Source organism: Myotis yumanensis, unplaced genomic scaffold (genome assembly GCF_028538775.1).
Source record: "Myotis yumanensis isolate MYYU_CA2020_CCGP unplaced genomic scaffold, mMyoYum1.0.hap1 SCAF_1, whole genome shotgun sequence".
NCBI classification, from domain to species: Eukaryota; Metazoa; Chordata; class Mammalia; order Chiroptera; family Vespertilionidae; genus Myotis; species Myotis yumanensis.
In genome coordinates this window covers 62,956,946-62,974,174 of record NW_027223752.1, presented here as the reverse complement: position 1 = coordinate 62,974,174, position 17,229 = coordinate 62,956,946, and the positions used below count along the sequence as shown (strand labels likewise).

At 37.9% G+C, this 17,229-nt stretch overlaps 1 protein-coding gene across 3 annotated transcripts in view; it reads right to left on the bottom strand.

The window, feature by feature from the left end:
- Nucleotides 1-856: 856 nt before the first annotated feature.
- Nucleotides 857-17,229, bottom strand: part of DMXL2 (Dmx like 2) — a 156,388-nt gene continuing 140,015 nt past the window's right edge. The window contains exons 32-44 of one of the 3 annotated variants that reach the window (XM_070422857.1): nucleotides 16,846-17,047; nucleotides 15,949-16,066; nucleotides 12,214-12,276; nucleotides 11,113-11,199; nucleotides 10,910-11,031; nucleotides 9,732-9,870; nucleotides 9,004-9,064; nucleotides 8,751-8,878; nucleotides 7,943-8,020; nucleotides 6,006-6,097; nucleotides 5,315-5,367; nucleotides 2,937-3,154; nucleotides 857-2,231 (exon numbers count right to left, since the gene is read on the bottom strand). In XM_070422857.1, coding sequence (XP_070278958.1) covers nucleotides 2,022-2,231; nucleotides 2,937-3,154; nucleotides 5,315-5,367; nucleotides 6,006-6,097; nucleotides 7,943-8,020; nucleotides 8,751-8,878; nucleotides 9,004-9,064; nucleotides 9,732-9,870; nucleotides 10,910-11,031; nucleotides 11,113-11,199; nucleotides 12,214-12,276; nucleotides 15,949-16,066; nucleotides 16,846-17,047 — 1,571 coding nt within the window. In that variant the 3' untranslated portion in view covers nucleotides 857-2,021. Of the gene's footprint in view, nucleotides 2,232-2,936; nucleotides 3,155-5,314; nucleotides 5,368-6,005; nucleotides 6,098-7,942; nucleotides 8,021-8,750; nucleotides 8,879-9,003; nucleotides 9,065-9,731; nucleotides 9,871-10,909; nucleotides 11,032-11,112; nucleotides 11,200-12,213; nucleotides 12,277-15,948; nucleotides 16,067-16,845; nucleotides 17,048-17,229 lie in introns of those variants that run through there. The other 2 variants (XM_070422866.1, XM_070422876.1) reach the window with 2 other exon arrangements.

Sequence of the window (17,229 nt, the reverse complement as noted above, 5' to 3'; positions counted from 1 at the left end):
CACTGATTTTAGGGAGAGTGGAAGAGAGAGGGAAAGACAGAGAGAAACATCGATGTGACAGAAGCACATCGATTGGTTGCCTCCTGCATGAGTCCCAACCAGGACCGGGACCGGGGAGGAGCCTGCAACTAAGGTATGTGCCCTTGACTGGAACTGAACCGGGACCCTTTGGTCTACAGGCTGACACTTTATCCACTGAGCCAAACTGGCTAGGGCAGCTCAATTGTTTTATAAACCTAAAACTTCTAAATTTTTAATTAAAAAAACAAACACAAATTAGTAACATGGTAGATTACTGTAAAGCAATAGCTTAAAGAAAGTGGCAGCAACCAATAGTTTTAAAATTTCAGTTTGAAAATTCTATTACCTTACAGATTCCAACTGAATTAGCTGGGACTATTTCAGTGTAATATATACAACGCTGGAGAGGATGCAACATATACAGGCTTTTGTATACTAAACTGAGGAACGTGTACATACATGTTTTCAATTTTTTTCAAATTTGTGTTCCCATGTATTCAAGCGTGTCTCCCTCTTTCCCTCACTACTCCACACTCCACACTCCACTTAAGCACCATTCCCAGCTCAGCATCAGCACCAAAGTCTGAAGTTCAGTAAATGAGAAGGTTAGTTCTTACCCAGATACATCCCCACCTTGAGCGCCCTCCCCTCTCTATTTGGGTTGCCACTGTATCCCATTTCCTAGAATGGCTTCTGATGAGAAGGTACACAGTAAATATTTGTGAATGAATGAACTTAACAGCTTAAAAGTTCTCTAAAAGTTAAACAGTTTATCACATGTAAAATGATCCCAACAGTTTAAAATATTATCCAAAAATGCCAGACCAAACTAAGGTAAAACTCAAATTACATTTATTTTTCTTTTACATACATATTGCACAGCCTGAACATCACACTGCCTTCAGAGAAAAGTGCTTTTATGCCATTATATTTTACTATTTACTGCACAGGCATTAAGCATTCTCATTAAAATGATGAGACAGTTTGCTGGTAAACATTTAAACACACAGACATTGGTTTCAATAGCTTAACATATTTTTGGTCATAACCAAGGAGGTACAGCAAAATATGACAACACTGGCTAATATTTTACAAGCAAATAATATTTAATTCTGCATAGTTTATACAATAGGCTGTGGTAATAAATAATATCACCAATGTCATCAACTATTAACTGGCCACAAAAAGCCTAACATTCATTTTAAGTATGATATGGAATGTTCTATTGGTGTAGTTTCAACATAGCCTTAAAATGTTGTGGGTGTTAAATCGTGAATACATGAAAAGAAAAAGTACTACACTGATATGTTTTGGTTAATTACAAATGTGTCATGTTCACGTTATTACATTCTAACATGAAGGCAAATGTTTAAATAGAAAAACCAGCAGTCCAAACAATGTGAATGTGCAAATCTTAAGGAAAACATTGCATTTAAATTTGCACTCATTTGCAAGTTACAGTAGTAGCTCAGTTTACACACTAACAGGAAACATATTCAGCAGGAAAGCATGGGAACGACCTGGCTGGTCACTGCACACTCTGCGCTCAGAAAGTGTCTCTGGTGATCAAGAGCTTCTAATACCTCATGACTGTCCTTCATTCAACAGAGGAGACTGCAGGCATGCTTCAGTCAGTGGTAAGAATAGGAAGAAAAATCTGAACCAGCAACATTTTCTCCCCTTAATTTGGTACAAAGGTCCTTCTCATTATGATAACTTACTAATGTTTTCTGAATCAGGTAAAGAACAGTACCCTTCATATGATACTAGGTTTGATTTTTTTTTAAGAACGTCAGCATGATAAAAGGTACATGCACATTCTAACAACCTGTATAGGCGATACTCAGCACAACACTCAGCTTGAATCAGATTCAATTTCTACAGAGATTCTCTGTATTGTTTTCAGTATGTTAACTGCTTGAAAAGCAGAAATGCCTAATAACTACTGCAGTGTGTTTTTTAATTGAAATGTTTATAAAAATAAAGCTCCAATCTTTAATCTATAGAATGTCGAGAATCCTGGTAGGGATGTTAAAAGCATTGGGCAAGACCCTCGTTTTCAGAGTGCCATCTGCCCCACAGGAGAAGAACCGATTGCCTTGGATGATGTCGATATGCATGACTCCTGCCCCAAGGTTTCTGAATATGGACTGTTTAGCATGTTCGTTTTTAAAGGAATGAATCAGACCATGGCCTGTCAATCTCCAAACCTGGTTTAAAAGACGGAGAGTGAAAACAAAAAGTGTAAGTCACAAAAAAGGAGAGAAAGAACCAAAAGCAAAAACATGATCTTCACTTCTGTTCTGTTGGCCCAGCTTTCCCACCCACTGACTCTTCCTAACAGCTTAGTCATCTGAGTGGTATTATTTTCAGGTAGCTAACCACTGTCCTTACACTTTACTGTCCCTTCTTTCAAATTTCTCTTCACATCCTCCTATAATTTCATATTAACCACATTTACCCCATTTCTAATTCAATTACATATTTAAGTTAACTCTATTAAATATGTTCCCAATGCTAAGCTAGGCCCTCGCAATATAAAAGAACAGTCCCATCTCACTTATCCAGAAACCTCACCTCAACTACAAACAGAGTAAGGAACTGAGAGCAGAGGTGGGAGAGGGGAGGAGCTGAACTAATGTCACCAAAAAATCCAGGCCCTAATTAAACTCCTACACTTGACTCAAAACGCCTTAGAGAACTGTTTTAACTATCTGGCTTTCCCAACCACAACAGTGTAGGAAGAACCACTTAGAAGGAAGGAAGGGTGTCAGGAGACAGTGTCTCCACAAAGCTTCCCTTTATGCCCTCATTTGCAAGAACACGTGGGGGTTTGAGGGTTTCTTCCCAAGCAGCCTTGACAGCAGATAAAGACAACATACAATAGAAGATTCCAACCTCTGCTACCAACTCACCTTTATGTTACCTTCTGCTGAACCTGTAGTAAAATATTCTTCACAAGGATCCAGAGCCAGTGCCTTAATGGCTGAGTCATGTGCCTGGAATGTGTGGATGAGCTGTCTCTGCCTGATGTCAAAAAGGCAGACGCAGCCTTTCCTACCTCCAGATATCAGGAGCTGATGTTTTGGCGCATATTGAAGTACCGTGGCACCGTGCTCATGGCATGTGAAACCTGAAGAAAAACAAGAGCCGTTTCTTAAACTCTATCTTGGCAATTCTGATATGTAAATGTACATTTAAATAATATAGAAATTAATATAGAGATTTAGACACATTTTTCATTCTAATTTCTGAAATCATCCTATATAATAAAAGCCCAGTGACCGAAATGGCAGAACGACCTTTAAGACCAGAATGACTGCAGCCCCTTGCCCCTGCCAGCCCCACCCCCCAGTGAGGACTCCCACCCCAATCAGGGGCCCCCGTCAGGGCAGGCCAGCCAGTCCCCACCCGTACACTGGGCCTCTATCCTATATAATAAAAGGCTAATATGCAAATCGACTGAACAGTGGAATGACTAGTCACTATGATGTGCACTGACCACCAGGGGGCAGAAGCTCAAAGCAGGAGCTGCCCCCTGGTGGTCAGTGTGCTCCCACAGGGGGAGCGCCGTTCAGCCAGAAGCTGGGCTCACACCTGGCAAGCACGGTGGCAGGAGCCTCTCCTCCGCGGCAACTCAAACAATGTCCGACTGCCGGCTTAGGCCTGCTCCCCACAGGAAGCGGGCCTAAGCCAGTGATGGCGAACCTTTTGAGTTCGGCGTGCCAGCTTTTTGAAAAACCCTAACTTAACTCTGGTGCTGTGTCACATATAGAAAAAAAGACATATTTCTGATATCTATTTTATATATTTAAATGCCATTTAACAAAGAAAAATCAACCAAAAAAATGGGTTCACATGTCATCTCTGGCACGCGTGTCATAGGTTTGCCATCACTGGCCTAAGCCATCAGTCGGACATCCTCCGAGGGCTCCCAGACTGCGAGAGGGTGCAAGCTGGGCTGAGGGACGCCCCCCCCCCCGAGTGCATGAATTTCATGCACCAGGCCTCTAGTATGATCATATGATCAAAGTGTTAAAAACAGTGCCAAGCAACGGCAGAAAAAAATTCTTATCAGTAATCTCAATGTGAAAGCACACACACCAGAAGTTTAAACCTTAAGCCCAAATGAACTAAGTTATGCTGCCTCATGGGAAGGATATAGAAGCAAAAGTGCAGAGGAGACCAAGCTTCTCATGATGCACTTGCCATCTCACTGAGAGCCACCACTGACAAGTATTTATCCTCTCCCAGCTCCTGCCCAGACAGACACCTGGTAAAAATTCTTCTCAGGTAAGTAGCTGAAACTCAAGTACCACAATGTGAAAATGACCAGCTACACGTTAGGGAGTTAGTCTCCCAGGATTCTCTGCATTTTAAAGGTTAAAGACACAAAACACTAAGTGGCAAATCTTGAAAAGATGTTAAATAAAAATTGGGAAGCAACTACACTTTTCAAAATCCACAAAAGCATAGTAAAAGACTGAGAAATATTCCTGTTAAAAATAAAGAAAAAGAAACACAGAGTTAAGTGAAGAACAAGGTAAAAGAGCTAATAAATTCATTTCAGTTAAAAATAAAAAATAAATAAAAATTCAGCCCTAGCTGGTTAGAGTCAGCCTGTGGATCAAAAGGTCCTAGGTTTGATTCTGGTCAAGGGCACATGCCTGGGTTGTGGGCTCAATCCCCAGTAGGGAGTGTGCAGGAGGCAGCCAATCAATGATTCTCTCTCATCATTGATGTGTCTATCTCTCTCTCCCTGTCCCTTCCTCTCTGAAATCAATAAAAATATAAAAATAAATATAAAAATCCACCCAGCTTTAACCAGACTTATTAGATGGAGCATTCTTTCAATAGCATCATGAGGAAGAGAGAGCATTAGAATACCAATTTGGAAAATATTGTCTTAAAGTAATATTTAAATGGTATTGCTCCTATTTCCAGCTCCTACTGTAAGGTTGGCTTTTATGTTATGTTTAATTCTTTAAAATAAGATCTCATTTCTGTTGAGCTCAATGAACACTTTGCAACTAATTCCTTACACAGCCTTGTTAGTAACACTGCCCTTCATGCCACATTTTCTGACGAGAATACAACTCAAGACTACTCTAGACTAGCTGGATTTCTATGCCCCCACATCTTTACCTCAGCAACGTAGCCAGATATTCTAGTTACTTCTAAATATTTCTCCATCATCAACCGATGTAATAAAACACTGACTAGATCCCCTGGTAAAATAAAACCAGGAAAGCATTCCTTCAGGGTGTATTAAAAGCCATAGGCCTTAACTCACCATGAATGAGGCTGTTTCCAGGTGGTATCAAAGTGTCCCAGAGGCATACATTTCTTATAAAGAAACAAAGAATAACAAAATTACATCATGAATAATTGTTCTAAGTCATCACTAGGGGCAAACTGTCTTCAAGTCAAATATCTTATTGAATCTTATCTTTTTTGTTCACTGCATTTATAAAGTAGTGATTCTTAACTAGAATGAGGGTAGCAGCTGGGGCTGGGCTATATCTCTTCTAAGATTTTATCTTTTTCACATGCACAGTTCTGTCCATGGTCCTCCTGCTTCTGCCCCATCTCACCCCCAACCTTTTCCAGGACCGCTACCAGGAAACTGAGACATGATGTCCTGAGTAGAAGGGATGTTCCTATACCCGCAGGGGGAACAGCTGCTGGGATATGAAGTTATTCATAGGCATGCATTGTCAATGAAAACTGTGATAAGGATGGCTTTTTAATCCTCAAGAACATGACAGTACTAACAGCAATGCAAAGAAATACTGGGTAGCTTTAACATAATAATTATACATGCTTATTGATAGACTAAATTAGGAATAATTTTTGTTTTTCTCTTTGATAAGGAAAACTAATCAAAGAAAGTTTTTGTATTCCTGGGGTGGAAAAAGCCTCCAAGAACACCTGTCTGCCAAAAACCCCCACTAATTTCTTATTTTGCTTTTCTGTCAACCTACCTGTTGTCATTGGATTGTCCAGATGTGGCAACTAGACTTGAAGAGGTAATAAATGCAAAGTCACTTGTGGCTTTACTGTGGCACTGCCAAGTCTATGGAAAACAAAGTGCAGTGGATGTTATCTAAACATCCAATAAAATTTGGTACAGTAAAAACACAGTTCTGCGAATAATATACTATATGCATGAGCTAAGAACAGTTTTTTAAAAGTCTAGAATAAAGAATAAGTGATAGTAAGAGAATTAGCAGTCATTTGCATATTATTTGTCTAATACCCAATTTTTTTTAAAACTGGAAAAGGATGAAAAAAACAGGGAATTAAAGGTTATATTTTTTAGAATACATAGCAAAGGTACCAAGCACATGAACTTCATATAATTAAATGGCTTGGTTAAGTAAGGGCCCAATCAAACAATTTTAGTACTAATCTCAAATATACTTAATAATCTTTAAAAATATAAATCATAATAAACAACCACCCAGGGAGAAAAACTCTTACATACCCTCTCGTATCAGACCACAACAGGAAGGACTTGAGTCACCTTAACTTTGTAACCATCCACCTTCCTTACCACCTCCCTGGCTTCCTACCCACACTCCTGGTGAAGTTTAGTTCTTATAAAAACAAGATCAAAAGTGGGTGATTCAGCAAATAACCCAGAGGTGTAAGGCTGTCCCAAACAGCTCCTCCGGCTATTCAGCACCGTGGAAACCATTTACCGAGTCAGGCAGAACTTTTCTTGTTGGATTAGCTGGATGAGTAAAAGTTTGGAAGTGAGGACCCAGAAGAAGGATGTCAGGGTATTTTAAAATAAAACATATTTTTCTATTTCAAATTATTATGGGACAGATCTGACTGAAGGTAAATGACAGTCAAGATCACTTCCATTTCTGTAAAGACTTTATGATACAGTCTGTAGTGTACCAATTTAAGAGAAATGTTATGTATATGAAATATGTGTACAGTCTAAAAAAAAAAAAATTTTAAAGTATTTTAGAATCTATCCAAACCCTCGAGGTTTAAGACACTATGGTTCAAGACACTATAAAATCAAAACATATGAAGTGAAAGTTCTGCATAAAATAGCACAATTTTCCACCTTTCTTCCTGCCTCACCCAACCAGTGAAAAAATATGCTTGTCTGTATCACCACGTGTTGTAGTATGATTTGGATTCATGAATAAAGCAGCCTATTGGGATTGGTTATTTTATAATCTACTAAACAAAATTCTGGAGAAAACTGGAATACAGTTGGCCCTCCATATCTTCAGGTCAAAAATATATATTTTTTAAAAGTTACACTGTTGCTGGTGTATATCTGTAGTTAGGTAGGCCAGAGATGGCTACATCAGTACTGAACATGTACAGACTTTTTTTCTTGTGATTATTCCCTAAACAATATAGTATAATAGAACTATTTACATAAAACTTATATTGTATTAGGTATTATAAGTAATTTAAAATATACAGGAGGATGTCTGTAGGTTATATGCAAAGACTAAAGCCATTTTACATAAGGAATTCCAGCACCCACAGAGGTCCCGGAACCAATCCCCCACAGATACCAAGGGATGACTGTACCTGCAACCTGTCTGATTCTTAACACAGGTATCACTACAAAATTCTATCAATAAAAATAGAATTTTCAAAATGGATAAAAGTGTAATGAAAATGTATCCTATGTAGGACTATGCTAATGAAAATCTTGTGAAAATTTCCAAATCTAATGGTTGCCCTTCAGCTGTGAAAAGCAGGGGTTTTTTTTTTTTTTCAGGTCATTTCAATCTTAAACCAGGGCAATGATGGGTTCTGGGCTGTGGTTGCTGGACAGACTGTCTCTTTCTAACCAGATCCGCCAATGAGATTCACTGTCTGAAACAGACTCTTCATAAGCAAGTGGCCTCTACATGCTCTGGGAATGCTGAGTGATACTCACCATATAAGGTTTAGGATTCGCTGCAGTTTGGTTTACTTGCCAGATACTCAGAAAACCTTCTCCATCTGCAACACCACACTGTGAAAAAGGCATAAGTATTAAACACAGCTTCTTAGCATCCATCTCGCAGGTAAGAGCATTTATGGAAACCAGAGGCCTTTAGCCTGCTCTTAACTAATATTCTGTCTACACATATGTTTCTGTTGCTGTAGGTCCCAAGAAGGTCCAAATACTATAAACACCCTGCCACCTTTAAAAAAAAAAATCCTCACTTGAGGATATGTTTATTGATTTGAGGGAGAGAGAAATCTATTGGTTGCTTCCTGAGGATCAAACCCACAACCTCAGGCATGTGCCCTGACCAGGAATCGAACCTGCCACCTTCTGGTGTGGGGACACGCTCCAAACAACTGAGCCACCCAGCCATGGCCTGCTGCCTTTTAAATACTTTCCCACACCTATGTTACTGTTCTCCTCCAATATTCTGTAGTACAATTCAATAAGAAACTGGAAGGTTTCTCTCAGGTGCTTGAATGTGCTTATAGGCACCACCACACACTCAACAGAGTTCTTTACCCTCTCAGAATACTTAGTATCTTTAAGAGGATAATTAATTAATCCACACAAAATTCTGTGAATTTATGCTGTTATTGGGAGATGAGGGGGTGAAGAGACACCAACAAACCACCTGCTCGGCTTAAACACAGGGTCACTGAATTTGCTTTTAGATGTAGTTTTACTAACCATTTCCTCATGAACAGCCACAATTATTTTCAGATGAGTTTAGCAGTAATCCCCAAGAACTAACCTTGTTGCCTTGAGAATTAAAATATAGTCTGGTTACTCTTGCATTGCCGGCTTGGCGGAAACAGACAAGTTGCTGAGGTCGTGTCCATTCAAACATGCGTACACTGCCATCCTGAGCACCTGTAAGATCTGAAACACGAGAGGAAAGGCAAAAGAGAAGAAATAAAGAAGCCCAAGAAAGAGTTCCAATATTTTCCATTCTATAAAACAATTTCAAAATGATACAATCTTTGGATCATAAATAAAATACTTACAGTATTGATGGACAGGGTGTGAGGTCATTCTCTTAACATTATGTAGATTCCTTTTCATAAGCTTTAAAAGAAGATAATAAAAATGAATTTATTTTGTGCATAACAGAAGAGGTGAGGAGGGATATGATTCATGCCACCTCTAATTCTGATAACATTTATTCTTTTACAACTGGCTGATTACTGAAATAAATCCTGTTGTGGATTTTCTGAACCACTTAATGTACGACACTTGTCTGAACAGCCTGCTGGCAGAGCCCCGGCCCGTGTGCACAGTAAGGACACCAGGCACTTCATCTAGTGATAAAGGGACTTATCCTCCAAGTGCCCCTCCCTGAAGACAACGAGGAGTATCTCCAGGGTCTTCACAGAACATGAGAAGGGGACCCCTTCAACTACAGTGACTAGCAATGCTACTGATGCGCTTTCACACACTTGGAGTAGACATGAATTCCTCGTTGACTCTACTTTTTCACTCTGTGCCTCTCAGTTTGCTCATCTATAAAATGACAATGGGGGATAATAACAGCACCTCCCACCGAGGGTTGTTGTGAGAAAAAGCATGCATCTGACACGGAAACTCACAGTATGTTAGACTTTATTATTATATGATCTACTAACTGGCCACTGCCCTAACCTTCTGGATCATTCCTAGGTCAAAGTGATTTCAACTTATTTTGAGAGAGTCCATATCCAGAAAGGACTTAATATGTCCATATTAAGTGACATACCACGCTAGCTCCAGTGCTAGTCTGTCCACTGCCCAGCCAGGGCAGAGATGAAAGTGGATGCGCCGGACTTGCTGAGTAGGCTGATGTACTGGGTTGATGAAGAGTGGTAGTGGAACCACGATAATCAATATCATCTGAACTGTGAAAAACATGTGTTATTGTGAAAATTCCTTTCTCTCTTAACACATTCCAATTATAGAACTTATGTACACACAGGACAGTCTTTATGTAAAAATAAAGAAAGAAATATCCATGAGGAAAACTTAAGTATATGTCCTAATCATAACCAATTTTCTTTCTGGTTAACTTTTTCCATTAGCCAAATATAAATTTAGTCAAATGTTGTTCAGTGATAAATTTATTATTACACAAGTTGGAACAAATGTTTGTTTTGGAATATTTAATAGAGATTTTCTTTTTAGAAAAAGTATATGTTCTCTTCAAGTAGAGTAATCCCATGTATCAAATTCATACATTTTAAAGAAATTTGAATTTAAAGATTTCTTAGAGTAAGATATTAATTATCACATAAAAATGTTAAAGTAATTTTTATGACGGTTATATCTACCCTGAAGTGTGATACTGAAATCTAGTTATATTACACACTGACAAAGTAGAAAACAGAACAGGAGAAAGGTTATCATGGCACCATTCCCAAGCACATAAAATTTTCGAGAGTCTGGAAAAAAGCAAGAGGGAGGGCAAATGTGGAGGGGAAACCCAAAAAAAGGAAAGTGTTACAAAATGTTTGGTACAGTATCCACATTTTTATCTGTAATAAAGGTATGCCTATAAGGAGATAAGAAGAAACACTGGAAATTACTCAGTAAACATGCTTCATCAGTCTAATGAATACATTTGTGTATACAGCCTTTTGCTTTAATTATCCAGATCAGCTGAATTTACTGAATATTGTGTAATTCCTGGCATTTCTTTGGGGTTAAATGTCAAAGTGGCAACTGTCAACATTAGACTTTGGTGTTGGAGATTATTCTGACTCAATGAGTAAGTAGTTCAGGGTCTAATGGAACAAGTATGAGTAATTTGCTTATGTTTGTCTCCTACCCAAATGAAGGTAGATAAAAATATACTTTTCAAGATAATTCAAATCATGTGCAAAAACATTTAACCTTTTGAAGAAAACTGCATTTAAAATTGACTACGTAACACAATCCAACCTTTTGGATTCTCTGTCATATTCTTCTCCAATCCACATGTATGACTGACAGGCCAGTAGGGAAGTAACATCGAGTTCTTGTACATCATGTGTTGAAGCCAAAACAATTTCATTATAGTTTGCCTGTAAAGCAAAGGCAGAGTCAATAATTCAGTCAATTTCACTAAAAAGAACAACATTCTTTATAATGACTAAAGCTTTTACCTTGTTAATAGAAAATGCCATAATCATGTCTGATTCCTTATGAATTATTTTTGCCTTTCCACCTGGATAACCCAGATCAGCTTCAACCTGCAAAACATTTGTCGGCAATTATAGTTGTTGCAGCACAGCTCTGTGTAGAGATCTGCACTCCCCACAACATTAAAGAAAAGGGTAAGGAGAAAACGCAGCAGCAGCAGCAAGTAAAAAGGGAGTAGTAATTTTACTGTATTGAAAATTAACTTTGGAATTAGCTTAAATTTGCTGGTGCCCTGTAATCATCCAATTATAAATATTTCCATTCTGATTATAGGATACTGATTAACTGTCATAAAAGATAGCTAGCATAGTCTTCACTAGTATTTGCGGCAGTAATATGTCTCTCTTACCTCTTCCAAAACAGTCAAAGATACTGTAATAAGAATGTGTATACAAAAGAGGCATGAGTGAAGGAAAAAAGCCATAGAAAGACAAAGGAGCCGCATAAGAAATAAAATGTTAAGGTGATGAGACAGGACTAAGGAGAAGTTGGAAAGAAAATAGAAAGGAATGAAGGAAATTGATGATAGGAAGGTCCAGTGGCTTAGGGTCAAAGGTGACAGGAAGGAAAGAAGAGGCAGAATCAAGAAGAAAGATACAGCCCAGCTGGTGTGGCCCTGTGGTTGAGGGTTGACCCAAGAACCAGGAGGTCACGGTTCGTTTCCCACTCAGGACACATGCCTGTGTTGTGGGCTCAAACCCCAGCAGGGACGTGCAGGAGGCAGCCAATCAATGGTTCTCTCTCATCATTGATATTTCTATTTCTCTCTCCCTCTCCCTTCCTCTCTCTGAAATCAATAACTTATAAAAAGAAGATAGATGATCATGTTTAAGAACACACTGGAAAAAGTGACCTAAGTAGAGATGGAACAGAAAGCAGGAAAGAGAAGAACCAGTGGCAGGGAGAGCCAGACCTAGAGTAGCTTTTCCTGCCGTGTGTCACTGAGGTGTGTGGGTGCAATGAGTACTCTGACTAACTGGGCAGGTCATGGTTAGTATTAAAGATCAGGCATTAGTTCCTTGCACTTGAAAGAATGAGCTAAATGCAAGAACTTGGAATACTACCTTGCTGTGGCAATCTTCTGCTACGGAGTTTTGTTTGACATGCTCCACATGTTCTTCTACAAACTAAATAACACCACACCGTCACAAACACAAAGCCATGCATGAAACAAAATTATAAAGAGAATGAAAAATTTCAAACTGCAATGGTCACTCCATCACTTAAAGATGGTAAAATGAATTTGCAAGGTTTCCTTTTAAAAGAAAAAAGTCATGAAAGAAATTAAACCGAGTAAAATGTGATGTTATCACATAAACACAACACAAAGCAAACCAGGCAAAATTAAAGTTAATGTAACTGTTACATATATGAAAACTTTCAAAATAAAAACTAGTTATTTGTATATCAGTTATATAACTTAAAGTTCTAACTTACACTGTAATCTACAGTTAGAAGTAATATTTCTGCTCTGTTGTGGAAACATCTGAAGGTTTGATCAGAGCAATACACTCCTGAAGTGGCTGTTTTACTTAAAGCCAAAAGGACCAAATTCGCTGCCCCTGCTGTCAGCAGCTGCTCAGGTGCTCTGGGGATGCAGCACCTGACAGTGAAGGAGGAAACGTGTGCCGGGGCCAAACTGCAGAGCAACCTATTTGCCTGTATCACATAGCTGAGTCTGTCACATTGATCAATTTCACCAACACCTGTTTTGTGGAATATTCTTAATACAGCCAATGAGTAAAACTTCCATGTGAATTCATCTAAAATTTAGGCATTTCTCAGAATTTTATTAAGTCTTTTTTTAATTAGCCAGCATGTTGGCATTTTTAGGATTAGCTTGCCAATTTTACTAATCCACTAAATTTACCAAATTTATTGATTACCAAAATCCTATTTAATGATTTAAAAAGATAAAACTCTCTTAGTAGATGGGTAGTTTGTTTTTTAATCCTCACCTGAGCACATATTTTCACTGATTTTTTAGAGAGAGAAACATGGACGTGAGCGAGAACATCCATCACTCCCTCTCTCTCTCCACTGCCCACCACTACTGGACTCGACCTGACTCAGGATAGAACCCACAACCTTTCAGTGCATGGGACTCTCCAACCAATGGAGCCACACCGGCCAGGGTGAGTAGGTAGGTAGTTTTAATAATGTTGCACATTTCTGAACTTAGTGACCAGTTTCTGTCACATTAATCGTAATGTAAATATCTGATATTTTGTCTTAACAGCTTTAACATTTTTCCCTAATGAAAACAACTTTTCAGCAGATCTATGAGATACCATACAGTGGCACTAAACATATGTGGCTACTTAAATTTGAATTAAATACAATTAAAACTTCAGTCCCTCAGTCACACCAACCACATTTCAGCTGCTCAATAACCATTTGTGGCTGGTGACTACTAGTACAGAAGAGACAAATTTCCACTGTCACAGAAAACTCTATTTGACAGTACTGCATAGAATTTCATTCAACAATTTAAAATTCAAGTTACAAAAGAGGCCCTGCCGGTATGTTCAATGGTTAGAACACCAGCTTGCACACTGAAGGGTTGCAAGCCCGATTCCCGGTCAAAGGTGGGTACCTGGGTTGTGGGTCCCACAGTACTCTGTTGCAGGTTTAATCCCCAGCCCGTCAGGGAGCATGTGAGAGGCAACCAATCAATGCGTTTCTCTCCCTCCCTTCTACTCTCTCTGAAAATTGGTGGAAAAAATAACTTCCGATGAGGATTAACAACAACAAAACAAACAAAAAGATACAAAAGGGTACATGATAAAAATTCTTCCTCCCATCCAAACTCCCAGCTATGTACTTCCTTTCCGTAGAGCAGTGATTCTCAACCTTCCTAATGCCTCGACCCTTTAATACAGTTCCTCATGTTGTGGTGACCCCCAACCATAAAATTATTTTCGTTGCTACTTCATAACTGTAATTTTGCTACTGTTATGAATCGTAATGTAAATATCTGATATGCAGGATATATTTTCATTGTTACAAATTGAACATAATTAAAGCATAGTGATTAATCACAAAAACAATATGTAATTATATATGTGTTTTCCGATGGTCTTAGGCAACCCCTGTGAAAGGGTCATTTGACCCCCAAAGGGGTCGCGACCCACAGGTTGAGAACCGCTGCCGTAGAGCCAACCAATGCTTACATAGCATTTTAAGAAATGTTCTATTTATCTCTGTCCTACCTCCCTGCCCATGGAGACCCTAGGCTGGTACAAAAATAGCAGATAACACACATTTGGCTGCTGATCCCAAGAGCACAGAGACTGAGGGGGTATAAAGGATGGGGAGGCTTAAGGAAGAGGGAAAGAACAGAACCTGAACGGCAAGGGCAAGACAAGAGTCTGAGGGTCCAAACAACCTCAAACCCCAGATTCCCACAGTAATCTGAGGCTCTGACAATCCAACCCAATCAAACTGCTACAAACCTTATGACTCATTAAAGCATATTTTCAACAAGTCATTATGTTTAGTAATTTGAAGAACTAAATACAAAGAAAACGGATCCTTCAATGAACTAGTTTTCTGTGAATAAGAGACCTTTAATTAAACAAGTATCTATTTTTTTAAATCTATTTCTTAGATGTCTGTGTCTTATTTTATGGCATTTGGACTCAGTATCACTATAGAACATGGTGTAAACAGTGGGTTAAATGAAAGAGGAAATGAATTTGGCTCTGATTCCCCTAACAAATCCTACATCAATAATTTTAATACCATCAGGGTTTATTGTTTATTATCAAAAAAGACTTAAAAGAATCTCTATAGTTCAATCCCCCAATTCCTACTTAAGTACATAAATTTTAAATCCAGAGAAAATAAAAGACGTCACAGGGCTGACCACCATTACCATCTAGGTAAGTGGGAAACCAGCTCGGCAGGCTCTGCTGCCCTAGGTCAGGGGAAGCCTGAGAAGCAATTTTCTAATTTACGTTGGAAAACTAAACCGTGTGGGCTGTCCCTCTCGGTTTTCACTTTCCTAAGTGAAATATAATTCATCTTCTTTTCTTATAAATTCTGTTTGCCAAATCTTTAATCACATCTGACACTCTATCCTGAGAACACAATCCAAACTGCCCATTACCTCATTAAATGGCCAAATAAACTGAAATGCTCGTATAAAAGATATTATGGATGCTCACTGTATAAGGAAGAGATCATTTTAAGTTTCACAGTGCCAGTCTCCCAAATTCCCGAGTCTCCTTAAATCCTGAGTGGTATCACATTACTAATTTACATTTAGCTTAACCATGCAATGTCCAATGTTTAAAAGCCATCTTCCTTCATTTTGAATTTGTTATTTCTGTAGTTTATTCTCTGAATTTTTTGCTTCTAAAATTTATCTTGTGTATTTTTAAATGCTAATAAAATGCTTTTAAAGGGCTATGTTGTATTTTCAGTTAAATGATATTCAGAGAATAATAATACAGAGCACACTCATTTATATATTAAATTCCCTAAACCATCCATCAAAATGTTTATCAAATGGAAAAGCCCTATGGCAAATACTATAAAAGAAGTACCAAATTTCACTTGAGTATACATGATTTATCAAGGGACCTATGTTGTTTCATTGCTATGAAATGAAAATTGTAAGTTCTTAACCTTAAAATAATTTATTGTAGTTTGGTAAACTATTACCCATGATGTATGAAAGATAGTAAGTTCCAACCAAAAAATAAATCTCAAAATAAATCAAGCACTGACTCTGTTAGATATATTAAAGAAAACTAAACAAAAATTACAACAGAAAAAATTTTTTTTCAAAATACCTCACTCTGCTTTCTTTTCTTAGTGAAAATATATCTAATAAATGTCTCCTGCAGGACTTCTTGTTTAACAAGGAAATGCCAAAGTCGTTTGACTGGAAGTGCAGAGGAATCCCGGGATCTAGTAAAACAATCAACATATCACTCGTTCAGTCTACAGAAAATGTGTTTCACATTGACAGGTACTTTTTAAAAAACTTCCATTATCCATAGCAAAGAAGTTACAGCATTAAACTTAACAAAATTTTGTAATTTCACTTTTAATTTTTAGTTTTTCTAAAAATCTAGCAATTAATTATCTAATTACAGGTTTTCTGAATGAACAGATTGAGCTGAGAGTCAAATGAATCTCCTAGTCTTTTAAAATTATACATTAGGTTGGTTCTGTTGGTTAAAAGCATATCACTAATGAAGATAGTCATAAATTTCATTTCTAACCTCCTAACAAGCTAAAAAGCCCTGCTCTTTAAGCTTATGAGCAATGCTCTTAATCAGGGCCAGCTGCTTCAAGAGAAAAAGCATGCCATTTAGGATAGGGACCCAGAAGAACATTTCACTGATCACAGCATCTATGAAGAACAATGTGTTTACTATTAAATTACTGACAAAAGGTCAGTACAGTAGCATTGTGTTTGCATATGTAGATTACCTCAAAGAATTTCTGTAAGAGTTCTTAATATAACAAAAAAAAATAATAAAGGTTTTCCCCTGAATATAAAAGTAATGCCTACTGAATTATAGGTAATCCTGGGAAAAATAATCTTCTAACAAGATTTCTTATGTTTCCTTAGTGTATATTGCTAGAAATAGAATTGCAGGTTCAAAGTTATGAATGTTTTGAGGTTACTGGAATATATTGCCAAGCTGTCTTCCAGGAAGACATTTAAAAAGCACTCTTACTTGAACGGAGTATTTTCCGGATCTAGCATTGCTTTATTTCGAAGGATAGCTGGTCCAGCTCCTGCTGATAGGTCAGTTGGATATGTGTTGATGTAGTTAGGGGGTGGACCTTCAAATTGGTCCATTTTCTCTTGCAAGATGTGTTCCCAATTCTCCAAGTTTTTAATCACAGCAATACCTAATGGTGATGTTACAGGCAACTCTACAAAGTGATAAAATATGTCATTTCATTTGATAAAAAATGTTGATCATCATCCACATATTTATCAAACCTGAATTTACAGGCAAAACTTCTGAATATACTAGTACAAATAACTTTAAAAATGTTAATCTAATACCATTTAGGTTTTTTTTAAGATTTTTTTCTTTTGTTGAGAGAGAGGA